Source organism: Protopterus annectens, chromosome 2.part1 (genome assembly GCF_019279795.1).
Source record: "Protopterus annectens isolate FY-2018-M chromosome 2.part1, PAN1.0, whole genome shotgun sequence".
Taxonomy (NCBI): domain Eukaryota; kingdom Metazoa; phylum Chordata; order Ceratodontiformes; family Protopteridae; genus Protopterus; species Protopterus annectens.
In genome coordinates, this window is record NC_056729.1 from 941,894,076 (window position 1) to 941,916,533 (window position 22,458).

A 22,458-nucleotide genomic window follows, 5' to 3' on the forward strand; every position below is an offset into this window, starting at 1 on the left:
GGATGAATAAGCTCATCCTTAAGGGCCTCCTCCTTCTTCCTTCTACCATGGAAGCTACAGCTTCTAATTCAGCTTCCTCTTCTGTGCCCCAGCCTCTGGGACTCAACCTCCTGCCAAGAGGACCGTGGACAGAAAGAAGTATAAACAAAGGGACACGGTTAGGCCAAGCCACTGGCAAAATCTCGCCTGGCTCCTAGCTCAGGATACCCTCTGCTCCAATTTCCTCCCTTCTCCCTTGAGCCGGAGGTGTCTTGAGTCTGTTCCCCATTGTTGGCTTCCCCTCACCGCTTCTCTAGGCGAGTGTCAGTGGCCTCTTTTGCCAGGGCCTCCCACAGCCTGTCTGAAGCCAAGGTGGACAGGATGATGCAGATATTCATCTGCACATAGATTCAGATGGAAGTCTTGCATGACCCCTCTGAGGCTGGGGGCATGAAGTTTGCCTTTATCCTGATCACTTCTTCTCCAATTCAACCCCTGGCTTTGGAGTCTTTGGGTCCGCGGTCCCTTGGCCTCAAGAGGTCGGTGCCAATGGTACCCAGTACCTCAACACTGACCATTGCCCTGAGCGGGTCACCTGAAACCAGCTCAGAGCTGACCTGCTCTTGGAGCCATAGCCTCGGATTAGGCTCTGACATGGTGGTGTCAGCTCTGAGTTTTTCGGAGCCAAGCTGTCTGTTCAGAGTCTCAGCACCTGGAGGCTTGGCTCTGGCTCCCCCATTGATGCAGAGGATTACAGAACTGGTCACGGTCCCAGCTCCAGGGGTCCATTTTCCCTCTGCTTTCAACATGGTGGAGAGGGTCCTCTCGGTTCCATCAAGATCCATGACGTGTTCATCCTCGGAGTCCATCCTGGCTCCCTCTGTGTCTGGTCTGGATTCTGCCATCCTGGCCCCTCAAGGACAGCCTGCCACCTCTCTACCCAGGGTGTTATCTCACGGGAACAGCTTGACATTTTCAAGTCCTCCCCAGAGACCCTACCCCGAGGAGGCTCCTTGAAAACACACATGTAAATGGAGGCACTTGGACTCCCCACAGGAGTCCGTCATGGAGGACACTGACTTGAAGGAAGGGTAGGGTCCCCCCAGTCACCCCCACAGGATGTCGCCTTTGGAAACATCATGGAGATCCTTCTTCAGCGTGGGGGGTGGTCTGCCCAAAAGCCCAACTCTGATGAGTTGGTGTTCCTGGAGTCATTTGGTGCAGGACTGTCTACATCCTGGGAGTCCCCTCCCACAGATCCCCTGGTGGCTCTCATTACATCTCAGGTGTTTAAGGAGCCCGACACAGTGAAACCTATCCCCAAACACCCTAATAAGATTTTCAGTACCCCATCCAATAAATCACAGTGGTCAAAGGGATCCACTGGCCATGCGATAGTGGTGGAGATGGCCACCAAGAAGGAGCTCGCACAGGAGAGCTCTACAGTCCATCCACCGGACCGAGAGTCTAGGACCATGGACCATTTTGGGAAGCGGGTCTATGCTTCAGCAATGTTCTCTATACATGCTGAACTACATGGCACATGTGATTAGGTTTCAGTGAGACCTAGTTAAAGAGGCCGCCAAGTCTACCCCAGAGTCCATGTTGGCAGAGGAAAAGAAGGTTTGCACCTCTCGGATGGCCACCCTCACCTCCATTGCCAATACTTCTATGCGGCTTCTATGTCACGCTATGGAGGGCACTGCTAGAGCAACCGGAGCAGGCGTTGCCATCAGGCATCATGCCTGGCCTCCAACTTTGTATCTTTTCAGAGCCCTTCAAGGTGCCTTTTACAAATGCTCAATACAATGGTTTCACTCTCTTTGGAAAGAATGTATGTGACACACTGGTCCAGAGTGAGAAGGATGAGCAGACACTGTCTGCCATCAGAATCTGCTTCTCAACCCCTCAATGAACCTTCTCCAGGAATCAGCAAGGGGTGAAGAAGATGTGGTTCCGGAAGTCTCAGGGTTATTCCCAGAATACTCAGGACTCACCTTCCCCAGAGGCAGAAAGGGATTTGACAGATGCCACCCTTGCAGCAGAGGGGGTTTGAGGAACCAAGGGTATCAGGATCTTTCATGGACAGGCCCATGTAGCAGTCCTGAAGGGTTGCTCGGCTGCTCGTCTCTAAAGGCAGTCGAGGGTCAACTTTTACTACACCCAATGGCCTGTGAGTCCCTCACAGACAATCAGGTGTTGCAGATCATATCCAGAGGATATTCAGTCCCCTTCACACAGAGACCACTCCCTCTCAAACCCTTTCCAGATGTTCCACCCATGCAAAGGGAGGATGCAGCAGTGGACATTTCCAAACTGCTCGAAAAACGAGTCATCCAATTCATCCCCCCAGACCAGTGCAGATTAAGCATCTATTCCAGTTTCGTTTTAGTGCCAAAGAAGCTGGGGGACTTAAGACTAATCCTGGATCTGTCATCCCTAAACCTGGCAGTTGCCAAGATGAAAATCCAGATGTTCACACTCCAATCTATCCTGGCCTTCCTGCAGGAGAATGACTGGATGTGCTCGGTGGACCTCCAGGATGCGTACTGTCACATCAGAATGGACAGACACTCTCGGAGCTTCCTCCACTTCTGGCTTTTTGGCCAATCATTACAAGTTCAGAGCACTACCCTTTGGTTTCATCACCCCCTCCAGGGTGTTTACCAAAGTCATGGCAGTGGTAGCAGCTCAGCTCCAGCTGCAGGGCCTTCCAGGTCTTCCCCTACCTGGACAATTGTCTCCTTTCCACTCCATCCAGGGATTGACTTTGCCAAGCCAGTGATTCCTTCATCCAGATGGCACTTTGTCTGGGAATCATCATAAATCCCAACAAGTACCAGTTAGAACCAGTTCAAGTTCTGGATATTACTGTAGCTTGGTTAGACACCATTCATACCAAGGTCTTTTTGAACCCAGGCAGACTTCAGTCCCTCAAACATCATGTCTTGTGCATCCTTCAACCCCAGGCTCCCCTAGTGGAATTTACCTTATGGGCACTGGGGTCCATGGTGGCCACAATCACCCTCTTACCCACTGTACGGTTACACATGAGGGTGCTCCAATGGACTGTAACTGTCCAGTGGTCATTTCTAGATCTACTGTTGTCCCATCCTGTGTGTCTATCTCATGCCTGTAGGGATTATCTTCCCTGGTGGATTCAATCCCTGGACGTGCTTTTGGGTCTTCCATTTATTCTTCCTTCCCCACTGACTACGGTGAACATGGATGCCTTCCTACCCGGGTGGAGGGGCATTGCTTGGGAAGGACAGTCCAAGGCACATGGTCTTCCCTGGAGATCCAGTTGCATATCAACATTCTGGTGATGGGGGCAGTGCTATTGGCATTGCAAGCTGTTCATGCCCATCTTTCCCTAGGGATGATTGCCATCCAGACAGGCAACATGTCAGTAGTCTGGTATATCAGCAAAAATGGGGGAACCAGATCTTATCCCCTTTGTCGCAAAGCCATGAGATTCTGGGAGTGGGCGATTTCCACCGGCCATTTTCTGGTGGCAACATGCATTCTGAGGAGGTCCAACATTCTAGCGGACAGGCTCAGCAGATCTATCCTGATGCCTTGCAAGTGATCCCTGAATCCTTCAGTAGCAAAACAGATCTTTCTAAAGTGGGGTCACCTCTCCTTCCAGTGTGAAGTGCAGCAGGTTTTTCACTCTGAACCCCCCCCTCCGGGGGAGTCCCCCAGAGTCGCTGTGGTTCATGCTTGGTCATCCGGTCTTCTCTATGCATATCCTCCACTTCCCCTGATTCCAAAGTTCATTCAGAAAGTGCAATGGCTGGAGAGTTCAGTCATTCTCGTTGCCCCCTTCAGGCCTTGCCATGTATGGTTCCCTTCTCTGTTGTCTCATGCAATGCATCCTTCCTGGACACCGGATCTCCTTCCAGATCTGATTTCACATCCCTCAGGGATTCCATATCCTGACCTGGCCATTCTGAAGATTACTGATTGGCTGCTGCAGTTCCCATGATAGTTAGGACTCCCGGGCTGTCTTCTCCAGTTAAGAAGATATTTGTAGCAGCTTATAAATCTTGCACTAGCAAGGCTTATTCGAGCAAGTGGAAACGTTTTTTGATTTGGGCATCTTAGCATGACTTAGACACTTTTACTGACCCAGTTCCTGCTGTTTTAGAGTATTTGGCAGATATAGTTCAACAGGGTGCCAGCTTTTCTATGGTTAAAGTTCAGCTGGCAGTTATTTCTAACTTCCACATAGGGAATAATTCAGCTTCTCTGGCTTCTTCTAAGCTCTGTAAAGCCTTTTTGAAGGGCACTTGTCTTCTTAAGCCACCAAAGACCCAATGCCTTATTAGGACCTTACTTTGGTCCTCCAAGCCTTAGTTTCTTCCCCCTTTGAACCCACTGCTTTGGTGGATTTGCAGTTTCTGTCTTGGAAAAAAGCCTTCCTGATTGCCATTACGTCAGCTAAAAGAGTGTTGGAGCTTCAAACCTTATCGAGTAAGCCTCCTTATATGATCTTCCATAAAGACGGTGTCCTTATGCACTAATCCTTCCTTCCTTCTGAATGTGGCTTCAGAATCAATCTCCCTGTTTTCTTTCTGAACTTTCAGAATAAGGGAGAGTATAAATTGCACCTGCTAGATGTTCATAGACAGTTTATGTTGTATTTGCACAGAACAAAGGCCTTTCGCAAGTCTGATCAACTTTTTGTTTCCTACTCTAAGCCCTTTTTAGGGAAACCTGTATCGAAGGTCACCGTTGCTTGTTGGATCTCTCAGTACATATTCCTGGCATATTTAACCAAAGGATTATCTCTGCCAGGTCACAGTAAGGCACATTCTACTAGGTCTATGGCTACTTCAGCTGCCTTTTGGTCCAGAGTTTGTCTGGATGACATTTGCTCTGCAGCTACCTGGGCATCTTCTCATACTTTGCAAGTTGGACCTTCTATCCAGAAGCAGGGCATCATTTGGCTCCACCGTGCTCCGGAATATCCTTTCCACTTTGAATTATAGGTTTTGGCTTGTGCTATGTATAGGAGCCTTAGCTGTGTAGCTCTGAAATACCCCTTCAGATAGGTTGATCCCAGTCTGCCTTGTTCTGTTGGAAGAATCGGCTTATCCCACTTGACTCTTGCCATCTTTCCCTCCCAGATAAAATCCTTCAGCTCTTTACTAGTTGTTATCCAAAACTTCTCCTCTATCTGTGTATAAGACTAAAGGGACTAAAATATTTTAACTGCTTGTATCTTACTATCAATATCCATATAACAGAGCCTCTAATTTTTCAGTTTTTGTATTATCTTTTGTGTAGTGTCTTCCACATATCCTTAGCTGCCACACCAGAATAATTTTTAATCCATACTCTTAAATACTTTATTTTTAAAATGTCCCCATAAATATGGATATTGCTGAACTAATTCATATGTGGGTACATAATTTACTGCTATTGCCTTTTTTTAGCTTAATTAATTTTGTATTTTGAAAAGATTCGAAACTGTTTCAAAATGTTCCACAGCACTATAATGTCCTTTTCTCTTTTTTTTGTGTAAGGTATAAAATAATACCTGCAAACAGAGCCAGCTTTTCTTGACTGCCATACCAATTATATCCTTGAATTTCTGAGTCCCTTATTTTCTTTGCCAATGGATCTAAAGGTAATGCAAATAACAAAGGGGAAAGAGGACACCCCTGCCTGGTTTCTTTGCTAAAGTAGAAATTATCATTGAGGACCCCACCCACTTCAATTTTCACATCTGATCCCTCATATATCCTCTTGATCAAACTTGTAATTTTATCAGGGAATGAAAATGATTCAATCGCCCTGCTCATAAAGTCCCAGCTTACTCTGTCAAATGCTATCTCTGCATCAAGACCCACCAGCAAAAGTGGTATTTTTTTACATTCTGCTTCCCTCTGGGTCATCAATGTTCTGTTAATGTTGTCAAATGTTTGTCTCCCCTACAGAAAACCACATTGAGCCTAATCTATCAATGTTGGCATCACTTTTGCCATTCTTTTAGCCATTATAGATATAAACACTTTATAACTGTGGTTTAGTATTGAAAGGGGCCTGTACATAGCTGGTTCTTATGAATCTTTACCCTTTTTAGGTACTACAACTATCACCAGTTTCTTCAAGGATTTTGGTGCTTCTCTTCCTCTTAAATCCTCTTAAAGTACGGTTAACAAAACCTTCCATATCTTTATCAGTTTTCCCTCCTTCGTTCCAAACTTACATTCGAATACCATCTAATCTTGGAGACTTTCCTGTAGATTGGGTATACATCATCATTTTATCGCATCTTCTCCTATCATGTTTGCAATCGAGCCTTATCTACCTCTAACCTTGACATATTTAATTCTTCCATAAACCTTTCCATGTATACCTTTTTGTGATTTCCATAATTTTTTGTTTTGTATATACTTTCATAGAATTTCTGAAATATTTCTATTACCTGTACAGGATCTCTTGTTACCTTCCTTGTTATAAGCTCCCTAAGCTTGGCAAGAGCCCTTTCTACTTTCTGTTGCCTGAGTTATTATCAAAAAAACAGTTGCTTAATAGCAATTTTTCTAAACTCATGCATATTATCGAGGTAATCCCTTATTTTCTGTTTAGCATTCTGCAGCTGCTGTTCTGCTTGTTCTGTGGGATTCCCCCTATTCTGCATTACTTTCAGTCCTTCTAAATAATTCTTGTTACTTCTTAACCATTTCTCCCTTTCATTTCAACCCTGTTTTTTAACTCCACTTTAATTTTATCTCACTCCCTAGCTATATTTTCAGAAGAAATGTTTATCTTCACAAATAGTTCCTGAATAATTTCCACTACACATTCCTTAAATTCTTCACTTTTCAACATATAGGTAGGAAAGCATCAGTGTCTCATTTTTATTACATAACCATGTGTTTTTATTTTGGTTATTATTGGCAGATGATCTGAAATAGTCATCGGATGCATATCAAGACCTTCAGTTAAAAGCACACTGTCCTGTAAATATAAATTCGGCCTAGCCTAGCCCAGTTTTTATATCTTGGGGAATAATATGTAAATTCATTCTGAACTCCTAGTACTGAATTCACATCTTCCATGTCAAATATTTTCCAAAAATATATTCAAATGTCTACCCGCTTTTGTTATGCTTTCCCTTTTGGACCCCCCAGACACATCTTCCCTGCTGGAAATCAAATTCCAGTCTCTTCCGATATGTAATCTTCCTTGCTGAACGGTGATTATCTCATCCAGAATTTTCTTAAGCTCCATTATAGCAGTTTTAGATGGAATATAAATGCATGCCAGTGTAATCTTCCTCCCTTGCCAGTAGTCCCTTAGCACTACAAATTTATCATCATTATCTTTTCTGCCTCTTCTATCACTATTGGAGCTCCTCTTGCAATTAATATAAGTACTCCTTTTTTCCTTTGTTGCAGATGTTCCACTGAATAACCATCTTAAAAACCTTTATCAAATTCACATGTTCAGTTCTTTTCAAGTATCTCCTGTAGCATAGCTATTTGCACACTACATTTTAATATAGTTCACTACCTTTCTTTTTTTGTATTTATCTGCGAGACCACTGATATTTAAATACATTACCAAAAGCATCATTGTATGAAATATTTATTATTCCCTCCCTTTATGTATAACAGTTTTTTTGGTTAAATGTCTAGCTCCAACTTTTGTGTTATAGGCATACAGTGTTTGATAGGTTGAACTTTTATATAGTTGTTTCATATCATATCTGTTTGAGCCTATGCCACATCTCAAAAAAACTTTTTGTTGTATTGAAATTGCTGATAAAACAGACCCTCAATACCCACTAAAACATATTAATGTAATACTAACACACAGAACTATGTAGATGTTGAAATATTGAAGTTTTACCCTCCTAAAATGAGTAAATGTCCCAAACTGACAGCCACAGCTAACTAAAAGATATGTTATCCGTGCTAGGATGCATGATGCAACCTGTTCTTCTACTATTTGCTGTCTGATTTTGTCTTAGCTGTATAGCTCTCCCAGCTGGGAAAACACCTGAATGCTTTCAGAGAACAGTATTTCCTAGGCAATTTCTCTTTTTTCTAGCCATTTTCTCTTTATCAGGTTGTAGCCAATCTATCTTTATCAGACTGTCTCTATGGAGACATGAGGACCAGGTACAGAATTGCTTCTAGGCATATGTTTATTTGCTAGAAAAGAGCCTTATAATATTCAATATTCTTTTTTATTTACTCGCTTTCTCTTAAGACGTGGTATTAGATTAGGCTAAAGGCCTTAATCCAGTCATTCTTCCATGCAAGAATGAAAAGAAGCACATTCATTTTGCTTTTGTCATGCTCTTTAACCAGACATTTTTTCTTACATTGCAGTACCTACATTTCTTAAAACTGAAAAAAGGAGAAAGAGAGAAAAGATAAAGAAAAAAATATTCAGGAACACCTGTTTACAATAGTATCCACATTACAGTTAAAATCAACAGAGAAAACTTACTTTATAGCACACAATGAAAATCATACACTATATAAAAACAGTTAAGATTTTTTTTAGTTTTACTTACAGTTAACGTTCTCCTTCCTCTTCCCCTTCCCTAAGTATTTTTCCAAACATTAACAATATGAAGTTGGTCATATACTTTAGAATCCCCCCCACAGGTCCAACAAAGTCCAAACAAGTACAGTATTTCCAGATTTTCTTCTTTTATCATATTTCACAAATGTAATTATCACTTTTTAATCTCACATTTGTCAATTTCCAAGTTTTTGGTTTTATTCCTGTTTAGCTTCATCTCCCAAATCCTGTCTCTGCTTCATTTGCAATGTACTCTTGATTCTTCTAGGCAACTCTCATGCTTGCTTCCTTCTCTCCATCATTTTTCATTGAAACATTGGAAAAGGTTTCACTTGCACAGGCTCTCTGTGGTCATTATTACCAGAAGAACAAGAAGCAGAACCTGCTTCTGTTTCACAGCTCACTTTTTGTTGGACAGACATTTGTATTTCTTCTTCAGCATGTACGTCATCAAAAAATGACTTTGTCCCTCCAGGGAAGAATGTTTTGAAGATAGCTGGGTACAGCAGTTTGAATCCCATGCCTGCTTCTCGACATTCCCTGAATAGTGAAATAAATTTACTCCTCTTCTGCCTTGTGTGCAATGAGTAATCATTCTCCACAAAGACTCTGCTTCTTTACTATTAAAGGTCTAGGTTGCATTCTCGTGGCAAGGTTTGGAGCATACCACAATGTGTCTTTTCTAGTAACAACTCCTGCTGTGGAATACAAGTCCAGTTGCTTGTTTTCACTTTCATAAAGTTAATACAGTCTTTTCCTTCCAACTTCTCTAGTGTAGCTGAAAATCTCAGGTTTTCTCTATGTGCTATGTCCTCTAATTTTATTATTTTTGAAATACCTCTTCTTGATTAGTCTCATATTCAGCCAGCCTTTCCTTTAGTTCAGCCTCTGAGTTTTTGCAGTTTTATCACCTCATCTGAATTTCTATTTAAAGCTTCTTCAAATTTTCCTGCCTTTTGTTGTTTGAGTTGAAATACTACATTTTTGTGCATTTGTCTTGTTCTTTCATGTAGATTACTGGAAGTCATGTCTGAAGCTTGAACTGCTTTTTGCTGAACAGCTGCTGTACGTTTCACAAGTCAGTGTTATTTCTCACCTTTTGTACCTGATTTTCCTTCTGGTTCTTTGTATTTCTTTTTTCCTGGTATGCAGTCAGTGCACTTACTAGCCAGTTACTGAAATTTACCAAGAAACACAAAAGTCCACTGGCCTTCTCTGCTGAGTTTCTGTTTTCACACTGGGAGAGATAGAATTAAGTTGTTACTCAATGTGCCGCTCTTGAAAGAGCATCCTTGTTATTTTTGGATTTGTTCAGAATTCTTGTGCTAAGAGGTTGAGAGGTATGATGCTATCTTGTTTGTGTGGAACCTTCTGTGAATACTGGTAATTTATCAAGGGTTAGTATTTCTGTAGTAAAGCACAGAAAGTAGGGGAAATAATTCATACAGAAAAAACAAAGCTCCAGATATCTAATTTACTGCTTTTATTTGTCTTCCCTTTGTGTGCCAACTGATGTATATTTTACTTTGTAGCTGCACTATTTTTTTATTATTAAGTAAAGGTCATTGAGTTGTCTTAAAGCTCTTGTGTGTTGTATTTAGGTGTCATAGACTAGATCACTAATTAAGGTATGAACTCTTTTATCACTCACTGGATAGCCCAACTGGGTCACTGATAGGACCCAGGAGGATAAAATAAATGAGGCCACCTCCACTAAGAAACCGATTACTAGAGGAGTCCTTCTAGGGATCGATACTGGGCCAGCTCCTTTTTGGCATCTATTTCTCTGAAATGGAAGCAAATGCTGTAGGTTTATGGCTAAGTTTGCAGATGATTGCAAGATGGGGGTTATTATCAACTCCCTTGCAGACATTAGCATTTTTCATGAAGGCCTATTTCTGACTAACAAATGATGCCAAAACCATGGTCTTAAACACAATGCTAAGAAATACATAATTGTGCCCTTTGGGAAATCAACCATCCTGGCTAATTACCATGTTGAAAATACACCCCTAAGAGTTGACCCAGTGGTGAGGGATTGTGGTACACACATAGACAGTAGCCTTACCTTTGACATGGTCACAGTGGTGAGGAAATAATTTTATGTTGCACAAGTTAGAAGTAAGGGCATAGCATTTAGGTCCATAGAAATCATTCCACTGTTCTCTGCCCTTGTCTGACCAGTCACAGAGAACTTTGCTCCCTTCAGTATGTACATGACCAGACATATGCAACAACTAGAGTGACCTCAGAGGTTCCTTACAAAACAAATACAATCTGTAACATACCTGCCTTATCCAGAGCACCTTAAAGCCCTTTCCCTGTACTTATATTCTATGTCTCCTATAGATTTATTAGGGTTGAGCTATGCCTGGCTTACAAGGCATCCACAAACCCCACACTTATGAATTTCCTGAATATTCACAAGTCAAACACTATCAGAAGTGTAAGGTCTAAGAACCTAAATTTTGTCTGTGGCTTAAACGGAAGATGCTGGAAAGATGGATATGTGTCCCAGAGACTGCCTCTCCTATGGAACAGGCTTCCCATCCATGTGAAGCTGAGTTCATCTGTGATCTAGTTTAAGCACAACCTAGACCAGTGGATGGGGAATAGGAAATTTACACCAGGCCTTAACCCATGTCCCTTATGGACAGACGTAACTTATAAATGCCAAGCCCACAATGTTCTGTTTGGATGCATAACATCATTATTCTTTCTTGAAATCTTGGCTATGCTTTGAAAGGTCCTCTGGGTCATTAGCCTAGTAACAATCTATGTATCTATAATCTGTGAATAAAGTGTATTTCTGTGTTATTTTTTATCTGACAAAAAAGGTAATTATTAGTTAGTGAGCTGTATACCACACATCTTCCATAAGACTGGTAAGGCCTACTACCAGTGAAAGAGATGTTAATTGGTGTATTTCATATTAGCTTAATTTTTAGTGCAGTCAGTGATGAGCATTCTCTGACATTTTTGAAAGTGGTGGCAATTTTACTGCACCAGGAAGAATGCGTTGGGAATTTGGGGAATTCTGACAGCCTTTCCTAAGAATTTGTGTGTGTGTGTGTGTGTGTGTGTGTGTGTGTGTGTGTGTGTGTGTGTGTGTGTGTGTAATACTTTGGCAGTTAATGTAGATAAAAGGGGCACAGGCACTGGTTCACAGAGAGAGTTGTAAAAGTCTCAGCTCTGTAAGTGGACTGGGTGCAGTCTAGACTGGGTGTGGAGGTTGGAAGCCCACACACAGGACAGCAGTGCATATGTTTTTATGCTATAGAGCCAGATTTTAATTTGTAAACTTGTTATCTAAACATAATTATGTACACTTTCTTTCTTTTTCCTCACCCTTGGTTGGTAGTGGTGGGATTTAAACCCTGTTGGTGCCAGTCCATCATTACATTAATTAAGAGTGGTTACCATCAGACCTTTACATTTGATGGCCATTACACCACTCAGCCTCCATACTGAATATAAAAATGAAGAGTGTAATTTACTATTTTAATTGTGTCATTCCAGCAGCATATAATTTAAGAGGGTCTGAGTGTAAAAAAATGGGCATGAATCATTTAATTAATTGTGAGCATATACAGAAGCAGTGTATTGGATGGTGCAGTCAAGTCCAAGCAATATCTTGCATAGTTGAAGAATGATTTGCATAGCTGCAAAGTCAATGATTCACACATTTTCAATTGCAGACATACTTTCGCACGGTAAACAGTATAAAGCCTCAGGAATGGATTGTAGTGATACAAAATCAGAAAGCATAGTCATAAAATTTTCAGTAGATATTAGAAAGCACATTACTGATATAAGGGGTGGGTTGTGGGAAGAGAATTTGGAATTTAGAGAATTATGGTGGCAAATCTCTCTTGATGCCACAACCCTCCCAGGTCTTAATGAATTCATTTCCATTGTACCACTTTTAAAATTAAAAGCAGGAAAATTATAAAGTTCTAATATGTAATTTGTAATACAACCAGCAGATGACAGGCTATTCTCATTTATTTTATGCTTATTTTATGCTTATTCTAGTATTTTTTCATTATTTTTTAAGAGAATGTATTTATACTTAGGATTTTAACTATTTATTCATGGTGAAAAAGTGTTATTAAAGATCACAAATTGAATTTCACATCAAATGGTTTTAGTTTATAAAAGGTCTTAGTTAATTCTTGTTTTTACATTGAACATTTCTGATTTAATAGAAAAGGGTTTTTAAAGAAACTTAGTAATCAGCTTTTTTAATTAATGTATTTGTGTGATTGGTTAACCTATTATTTAATTTATGTATAAAAGGCTCAGTTTTTAGTCAGAGGTTATCTGAAGAAGTCAGTGTAGTAGGACGAAAACGCAGTTGTATTTAAGGCGTTAATGCTCACTTGTTTGACGTGACCTTTGTGGATTATCAAATAAACTATTAAATTCATCCAGTTTGTCTCCAGCAGTCGGTGGCACTTTATTTATTTATTGGTTTTTCGTTGTGCCTTGGTCTTCTGTTTTCTTCTTAACATTACTGACATAGTTACAAATGAAAATTTATCACATTATTTTTATTATACTGAAATGACTTGAAGCTACAGTTATTGAAAGATATGGTACTGAAAGAATGTGTAGTTGACAAGAATAAAGTTGCATTACGTTCAGTGCACATTTCGTGTCATAATTCATGAACTACAAAGACTGCTTTTCAAACTTGATAAAGTATGCCAAATCAGCTGTGTAATCTTATTTTAAGTGGAATATATATAAAGAAAGTACATGTCACATTACGATTTTGCTAAGAATGTCCATAGAGAATGAGTGGATGGTAAAAAATGATCTCATCTGTAACTCATACCTCAAAAGCAGCTCTAAAGGTGCGATGATACCTCACAAAATTGTAGGTAGACCATATAGTAAGGATGCTTAAGATTTATTTAGGTTAAAAGCAGTCAGAATCTGTTATATGTCTATTATTATTCTAAGTATCCTGAGGTTATGAAGCTAATATACAGCTCTTCACCAACTGTCATAGATATGATGAAGTTATATGTCTCTAAACTTGACATGCTTGATATAGTCATTGCAGATAGTGGTTCTCGGTTTAAGTCAAGAGCTTAAACTTTTTCACAACAGTGGAAGTTCCATCAACATCACATCTTCATGAGAATATCTTCAAAGAAGTGTCCAAACATTAAAAAAGTAATTCTAACTCAGAAGAATGTCAGTGAGAAATTCTACTTTCAGGTCAAAGCAGGACTTCTACCGTGCACTTTATGAAAACAGAAACACTTTGTTTCAACCCATTGTGCTTCTTCTTTCACATATGGAAAGAAAAACATGACAACAAACTTTCAAGTATCATCTGTTCTCTTCTCTAGCAGCCAGAAGAAATATTGTTATAGCATGTCTACTAAAACATCACCTACATCTTTTCCTTGTTAAACTTTTTATGAGCAGAAGAAGTATTACTGTGGTAGGTCACCTAAGACATCAACTATATATTTTTCTTTGTAGAAGTTTATATGAATTGCACTTGATGCATTGACATATAGTACACATATATCCTTGAAAGTAGTTTCATTTACAAAGTAATGGCTAGTCATATAACAATCTTCCCAAATTGAAACCAGGTATAATGCAGAATTTATGACTGTGTCACTGTATTTATGATTTGGCATGGTATATAGCTGTCTGTGTAAGACAAAGAAGTTTGTATATTTCTTGTGAAATAAATCTAAAGCCATTTGTAGCAAGGATCTTATAAAATAATAAAAATAATGTAATATTCAGAAAGTCAAATCATGGTTTGCATCTTTACTGTGTTCGTAAATAATCAAATACACTATTTCAGCCCTTTGCAGCCAGTGTCTGGCCCAGTGAAATATACCCATTCAGATAAGGTACAACTACTTTGACTGTGAAGAGGCTATGTAAAAGGTACACAAACAAAAGCTGGGATAGTAGTTTATTCATAAAGTTTTAAGCACAGCTCCATGACTCCTGCAAACAAACACACACACACACACACACACACACACACACACACACACACACACACACACACACACTTACATCATCCCACCATGCCAGATCATTGACTGTAAAACTATGATAAAATGACATCAGGCTGCATTCACGTGTCCATAGACTACCTCCATTCTTACTAGTTATAGCTGGTAACCATTTGAAATGTCAGGACTGGCTAGAGCAACTCACAAAAAGTGGAGAATGGGTGACCAAAGAACAGGCTTACATATGCTAAGTTTGAGATGCCATTTCTCAGAGTTTTCCTTTTTCTCCAAGGTATGGTGATTTCAGAGCTGGTATACATAAATTCAGAAGGAGGAGATGTGGTGTGCAGGTAGCCCCCCCCCCCCACAAAAAGAAACGTTAAGGAGGGGATTGACTGTTCTCCTGGTTTTTGGTCTATTTTTTTTTTTTTTTTTTTTTTGGATTTTCTGCACTCTACATTTTGAGTGCAGACACTTCAATAAGAAGCCATTACAGCCACATTATTGACGCCATACATTTTGCATTGATTGCAGTCATTGCACAAATGCCACAGTACTATATGGTACATTTTCACATAAAAATAATAATGGCCACAGTAATGTATTTCAACTCATTTCACTCTAATACATATTAGTCCTGTCAGGCTATATCAATAACTGTTTAACTGGTAGGATAGCCACTATAAAGGAAGCTATAGTGAATAAACTTTATTTGCTTATTAACTGCTCATGGTTCCAGTGACTTGTTTGCCTATCTGTGTTTTACGTTTGAAGTCACTGGGATTTACTTGTGTTACTGTCTGTGTTTTGTTTTCCTCTTTTTGTTTTTGCTTTTGATTAACTGTGATAGGATGACAGCAGGGGTCAATCACTTTTATCCATAATCTTCATTGTTGCACACTGCCCACCAGTTACATTCAGTTTATGGAATGTCTACACCTCAAATGCCTGATTGTGATCCGATTAAAAAAATAAATGCATAATGGTCAAAGTAAAATATCTCAGCTCATTGCTGCTGACAGACACACACACACAGACACACACACACACACACACACACACACACACACACACACACACACACACACACACACACACACACACACACACACACACACCACACACACACACACACACACACACACACACACACACACCAAACTGTTTACCACTGAGAAGTTAAATCAATGGCCATTTGCCTTCACACACATCCTGACTTCCTTCCCCAAGAAAGATAGCCATGTGTACACTTCTGTTGTTGAACTATGAAGAAAGTAAGAGACAGTAATGGACACTGTGATGTGCTTCTAGATGGTTTTCATAAAAACACACTGCTTCTCCCCTCCAATGTGCCATATCAACAAGCCTTTAACAGTGTCAGTATTAATGTTCTATAGTTTCTCCTTTTCTTTTTTCTCCAGGCAGCTGCAAATAGGGATCTTTATCCAAAGCTCAGTTCCATTCACAGATTTAAACACTGTGAAATGAGCTCATCTTGTTTTTGTACTTCTCATTTACTAGGTGGAGGATACCTTTAATGTTTACAGTTACAATTGCACTTTGCTTGTTCACTATAATGTATTTACACAGCTTTTTGTTGTGTAACTAGCTTGAAATACTCTGTTATTGCTTACATTTCTGTATTTTGTGTTTGTGAAATGTTTTGCTTTTCACTAGGGCTGAGCCGGAAATTGGGCAACATTGATCACTACACTACCCTGGTAAACAAATATAAGTAAATAATTTTTTTAATAAATAAATACCCACTCACACACACGAGTCATTGAACCAGCATTATGTGAGAGTAAAAATGCAGCAGACATGAAATCACTTTACAGGTATATGCAGAGTATAAGTCATGGAGAGTTGGTGTAGCGATCTTTTTTTACAAGCTTCTCTTAAAAGTAAGTCCTAAAATTAAAATCAAAGGATATAGAATGCTGTCTCAGCGATCCTTTTTGTAGAAGTTGTTTGCATGTCAACTTCTAGGAAAAAGGATTGCTGAAATGCTATTCCATGATTTTTATTTTGCATATGCTTGGATTGTAGTTTCAGGGCTTGCTGCATTTAGCTGAGTCCATTAGAAGCAAAAAAGACCTTGTGGAACAAAGGGAAAGTGGGTATAGGTTTCCTGTGGTGAGCATAAACATAACTGGAATGGGATGCTCGACACTTGCTTAAAGTAAGCTAACGGAGCTGTAGGAGAATGATGACGATGATGATGATGCAGCAGTGGGTATAGTAACACAAGCAGTATGATTGATCTAAAAACTAGTGCCCAGATGGAAATTAGAAAACTGAAATTGTCCCCATATAAGCATGGCACACTTTATCTCTAATAAAGCAACATGAAATTAATTTATCTTTATCTGTCTGGCTAAGTAAGATGCAAGAAGCTTAGGAACATGCTCAAGAAGAAATATTGATATGTTTTCCAGTGTATCGTGAAGCTTAAGTTGGTGTTCATCATTGGCCCTGCATTGAATACCAGTGTGAATTTTTGACCTTGTTTGTATATTTCCATGTGTGTCTGTTTGTGTATGTGGTGCTGATACTGGAAAACCAACAGTGAATTGACTGAACTGCAAACATTCAAAATCATCAGATGAGAATCTACAAATTTATGAAACCAAATGCACCACAAATCTGACCTTCTGTGATAATTAGTATGAAAGCAAGGGCTGACAGCATTGGAGAAACTTTGGGTCTACATCAAGGAAGGAATAAAGGTGAAAACAGGATCCTCCAGTTGCTTACTGTGCAACTCTGAGTTACTCATTTAATCAGACAGTGCCGGCATGTCCCTCCTGAAGTGTCTCACATATGTTCATTGGGCTTACCCAATTAATGAATGAATAAAATTAATATAAAACAAGTAACTTTGTCCATCTTCCAGGCAAAGATTACCTTAGTAAGAGAAATGGCTGGAGAAGTAAGAGATGTGCAAAATAAATTCTTAATTATTAAGGAGTACAGGAGAATTCAGCAGCACCCACTTTGTTACTGGAAAGGTATAGGGAAAAGACTGGAAATGCTACAAGACAGGTAGAACTACTAAGTGAGTTCTTTGCATTTTTGTTTACATGGAAGTGATGAAGCACTTTGTGAATATGGGTTGGGGAAGCATATGAGGAGAAGGACATACAGAGAGACGGTAAATGACTGTTGAGAAATAAGAGGCTAAGCTGAGGGAGATAAGGAACAAGGTCTAGGCAAGTTGTCTCAGAAGGTACTAGAAAAAGTGGTAGTTGTGTTTGATAAATCAGTGTCAGAAATACAGAGTTTCTGTTTAAAGGCTGGAGTATTTCGACAAATGTAAAAGTGGTGATGGCAGTAGTTTTCTTCCATGTCAGAGGATTTAGAACAAAACCAAACACTTACAGACAGGTTAGTTTAACTTTCATCATAAGAAAGGTTGCAGAAAAGATTCTGTGGGGCAGGCTGGTGAAGTTCCTAAACATTGATTGTTTTGTTCATAACCAGAATCATGCCTTTCACCAGCACAAGTCTTTCTAGTCTCACATGAATCCCTTTTATGACTGTATCACAGAGCTGAATATCATGGCGTAAGAGAAAAGACAAATAAGTGGCAAATCAAACACAAATAAAAGCAAAAAGCCACTTGCTATATTGAGACTGGAAAGAATGAATGTGAGCAATTTATAATAAAATAAATCATCCACATAACACTTGAAAAATACATTTTTTTTATAACTAGCAATAGTGGGGAGTATTTCGCTCTCCCACTACCTAAAACTAAATTAGCAAAGGCAGATGCAGTTGCAGAATCGATTGCTGTGCTACTTACCTGCTGGTAATATTTATTATGAAACAAAAAATAATTGTTTTCAAGTAGTATTTCTAAGAGGGAACAAATAAGATTTACTTTATCAGTGGAAAAAAAGACTTAGAAGACAAATATAGTTTAATATATTCAACCCCAATGTACCATGGTATGCTAGTAAAAAGAGAAACAATATCAACAGTGAACGTAATCAAATGTTTTTCTCCATACATAAAATTAGCTTTAAATTTCCTAATGTGTTCGAGAAAGTCCCAAGAATCACATAGATAAGAATTTAAACTAACAACCAGGGGATTAAGAACAGAGTCTATGTACATCATCTAGCAGGTATATTTTTCCACTGGGGATTTGAAGTTTTTGTTGGATTAGCTAATTCTGTCTCTTTTATGTCCGACATTTGCTAGATATAAAATATATTTCATAAGAAGTGAGTCTTTCTTTTGATGACTGTTACTTCAGGTTGAAAGATTTTTAAATAAGTCCTTGTTTGAGTTCCTACTTGCACCATCTTTCAAAATGAATTGCAGTTAGTGAATTGAATCTCTTCAAAATACTAATATTAAGGGCAACATTTGGTAGTTATAAGAGATGTATATAGAACTGAAATCCTGTGCAAAAGTACTCAAGGAATGTAGGAAAAATGGATCAGCTATTTATCTTCTTAAAAGGGGGTGCAGTAAGATCTGTCCTCCAATAGACAGACTTGATCTATGTGGCTGTCTTAGTGCCTTTAATTTTGCCGTGATAAGTACAATAAACCACATTCTTTTTGGGCACCAACATCTTTAGCAGCACACTTAAATATATTCCTGCATAGGACATTTTGGAAGAAGTCATATGGAATGCAGTCCAGGTGTTTACCAAACCACAGTCCAGGTGTTTACCAAACACTACAAGTTGGAAGCACAGAAATAGGACAGGTTTTGACATGGCTGTGCTATACAGAGGCCTATGACTATATACTTTCCTTGGGTTACCAAATACTGCTTAGAATATAAATGGCATAATTTACTGTTAATGTTTCCTTCCCCAGAAGAAGAAGAAGATGGAATAGCTGCATACTACAGTATGCACTCAAAGAAAGGGCACTGTAACAGTAAAGCCTTCCTCCATTTTTTTCTCTAAAGGATGTATACTTGTGGCCAGTGATTATTGTGTTTATTAGACTGTTTCTACTGGTACATTTTGAAGTACTTATTAAAGTTACATCATGGGCAGAGTATAATGGACTTAAATAAACACATTTCTTATGAGGATGAAAGAATGTTGAAGTAATAGAAGAGGATTCTAATAACACTGGCTATATGTGAATGTCTCTATCACTGACTAAGCAACCTTTTGATGTTGGTGTGACACCAGTGGTAATCCTCATTGGTAGTAAAGACACAGTTGACAAAAACACTGGACAGAAAAGAGGGAATCATAATTGGCTGTACCAAATATTATTATTTTCCATTGCAGTGACCTCTCCTCCAATGTATACTGCTATGACAAGTACATTACTCATAGGTATATGTTATTTGGCCTTAAATTAAGATTGTCACCCCTTTATTGAAACTAAGGCAACAATTAAAAGCTGATGTGTAAGTCAGTTTTAAAATGTGATTGGCTGTTAAAATATATAGAAACTTGAGAATCCATTTTATAAATTTTAATAGAATGTTGAAGAAATATACACATTCAACTCTGTTTCTGATTCAGCTATCACTTATGTATTTGAAAACTGTAACCAGAAGTAAATCTTTTGGAATTTTATTCCACTGACTCTTACCATTAAGGAATAGGAGTTTAATGCCTTCAGCATACATGCATTCCACCTCCTGCATGTTTTGCTAAGCCTATATAACATTATGTGATTTTGGGCTGTCCCATGCATCCCCAGCCCTTAGCAGCTTCTAGTGATACATATTTAAAATATTGTTAAAAAGTCTTGGTGAAAGAATTAGTCTAGTCAAATGGTGAGCCAGTGTTATCTCTTTCATCTTGGAGAGAGTACTCAGTAGTGCAGTATATATTTGTAGCATATCTGTACTGATACATTTTTGTTATATTTTAAAACTATGTATGTGCTCAGTTATTGTAACAAGTCATCATGGAACAGTTCAGTAAGTACATTTGTTTCCACTGTCAATATAGTTAGCAGTGTAACAGGTCACTGCAAAAGTCTATAAATGCATCTTCATTTAAATAACAGCGCTAATACAGGTTAAAGCATTCCTTTGGCTTAGTAGTGGCAAAACAGTAGTCAGACTGGAAGGTGCTGAGAAATGTGTAATTTTATTAGTTGGTGGTAGGTATATGAGAAACACCACTTATGAGGGTGATATTAAGGTGGAAAGGTGGACAGGATATACCAAAACAATGAGGTAGTAAAGTCTGTCCTTTCTTGGGTCACAAAGTCCTGCAGAGCTAATGAGAGTCAGGCATTTTATTTATTTATTTATTTATTTATTTATTTATTTATTTATTTATCTTTTATTTTATTCGTTAAAAGGTAAGCTCACTGGGCACAAATGTCTCTTTTCAGGGGCAGCCTAGGAGAACTATATAGTTAAATGACTTACTCAGAATAAAAGAGTAGGTGAATGCAATCCAACCTGGACTGCAGGAAGTATGGAATCCAACCCTGGACTGCAGGAAGTAACTAATTTAGAGGTCATAGCTTTAATCCTCTGGTAACTGTCAGGACTACAGTTTGTGAACTCTAGTGATGGTAGTCATTGGACCTTCTTAGAAGTCTGAAGTATTTATGGAGGGAAGGAGAATTCAGAGGGGTAGCAAGGTTACATGCATGCATTTGGTGCTAACCTGTGTGCTTGCAAGAATGGAAGACTGTTTAGTAGCATCTCCTTTTGTGTTACCTTTATGTAAAAGTGCTATGTCCTTACTTAGGGAGAAACCTCACGTTTTCCTTGCCAGTATGAAGCTATTAGTTCTTTTTACCACTTATTGATATGTAGCTGTTAACCAAGAACCTTCAGCTTCAGCGGGGTAGTCCTCCTTTGTAATTAACTTCCTGTAGTAGCCAGGGTCCTGTTCCTGTTCAGAGATAAATAAAAAAGTCAGCTGCAGTTTATTATAATGCATATTATTTATTAATGTTCCATGTTTATTAGTCAGTAAGTAAATGGACTGTGTATTGTGAATTTTCTACTTAGGTTAATATACTACATTTGATAGCAGCTAAGGTAAGGAATCAGAATTATTTTGAAACATAACTGGTAAAACATAACTAAACATAAACAGCTAACACAAAAAAAATCACACTGTTATTTATGCATTCTGTTCAGAGTACAAAAGCTTATAGATTGCAACAATTTGCTGACATACTAAATTTATATCACCAGTATATCATTTTGTTCTTATTTGTGTAAAAGGTTGGTTATGCATTCCTCATGCTGAAGAGTTTGTGGCCAGAGGGATCTGATGTCAGGCGAGTGGTCTGTGTTGTAACCTGTTCAGCGATACTAAGGTGGTACAATAGAATCTTGACTACAGAAGCATCCCTGGATGTTGTGAAAGAAGAGTCAGATCCAAAATGTCAAAAGGTATAAACTGCATTGTGCTGTTTGTGATTTCTTTAAGTTTTTTCTTTCTTTCTTTTTTTTTTTTAAATAATCATAATTTTATTCATCAATTCACCGTGAATCCAAAACATCCCAATATGGGAACAGCTACAGCAGCTCAGAGTCATAAAGCCTTGGCTGTGACCCAGGTGAGCTGAATTTAATTGGTAACTCAGGTGCTTGTTAGACATAGTGTGGGGAGGAGATGAATGAGGAGGCTTAACCTGGCTTAACTGTGTTTGTTGGGAAGGGTCAAGTAATGTACGTCCTGGCACATGTTCTGTGGTAGAATCATCAGTGGAGACTAGGGTGTCACACAAAGATGGCAGCACAAAGGGGACATGGTCATTACATTGCACATGGAAAAGTAAATGTTAGTCTCAAGGTTTATGACACACCACCATTTGGGCACTATGGACTTGTGCTGCAACCGTCAGGGCTAAAAAACGGAAAAAAAAATCTTGGCAGTCTAAGTGACAGCTTCCACAATTAGCTTTCAATCACTGGGTATGAGGCAATTGATTGATAGCAGAGAACGTGATGGCCAATGGGAAGCAAATGG

At 39.0% G+C, this 22,458-nt stretch overlaps 1 protein-coding gene across 1 annotated transcript in view; it reads left to right on the plus strand.

The window, feature by feature from the left end:
• Positions 1-22,458, plus strand: part of LOC122794922 (probable ATP-dependent RNA helicase DDX60) — a 2,165,155-nt gene that overhangs the window by 389,237 nt on the left and 1,753,460 nt on the right. The window contains exon 6 of the mRNA XM_044063515.1: positions 21,708-21,878. Within this exon, the coding sequence (XP_043919450.1) occupies positions 21,708-21,878 (171 nt within the window). The remainder of the gene's footprint in view (positions 1-21,707; positions 21,879-22,458) is intronic.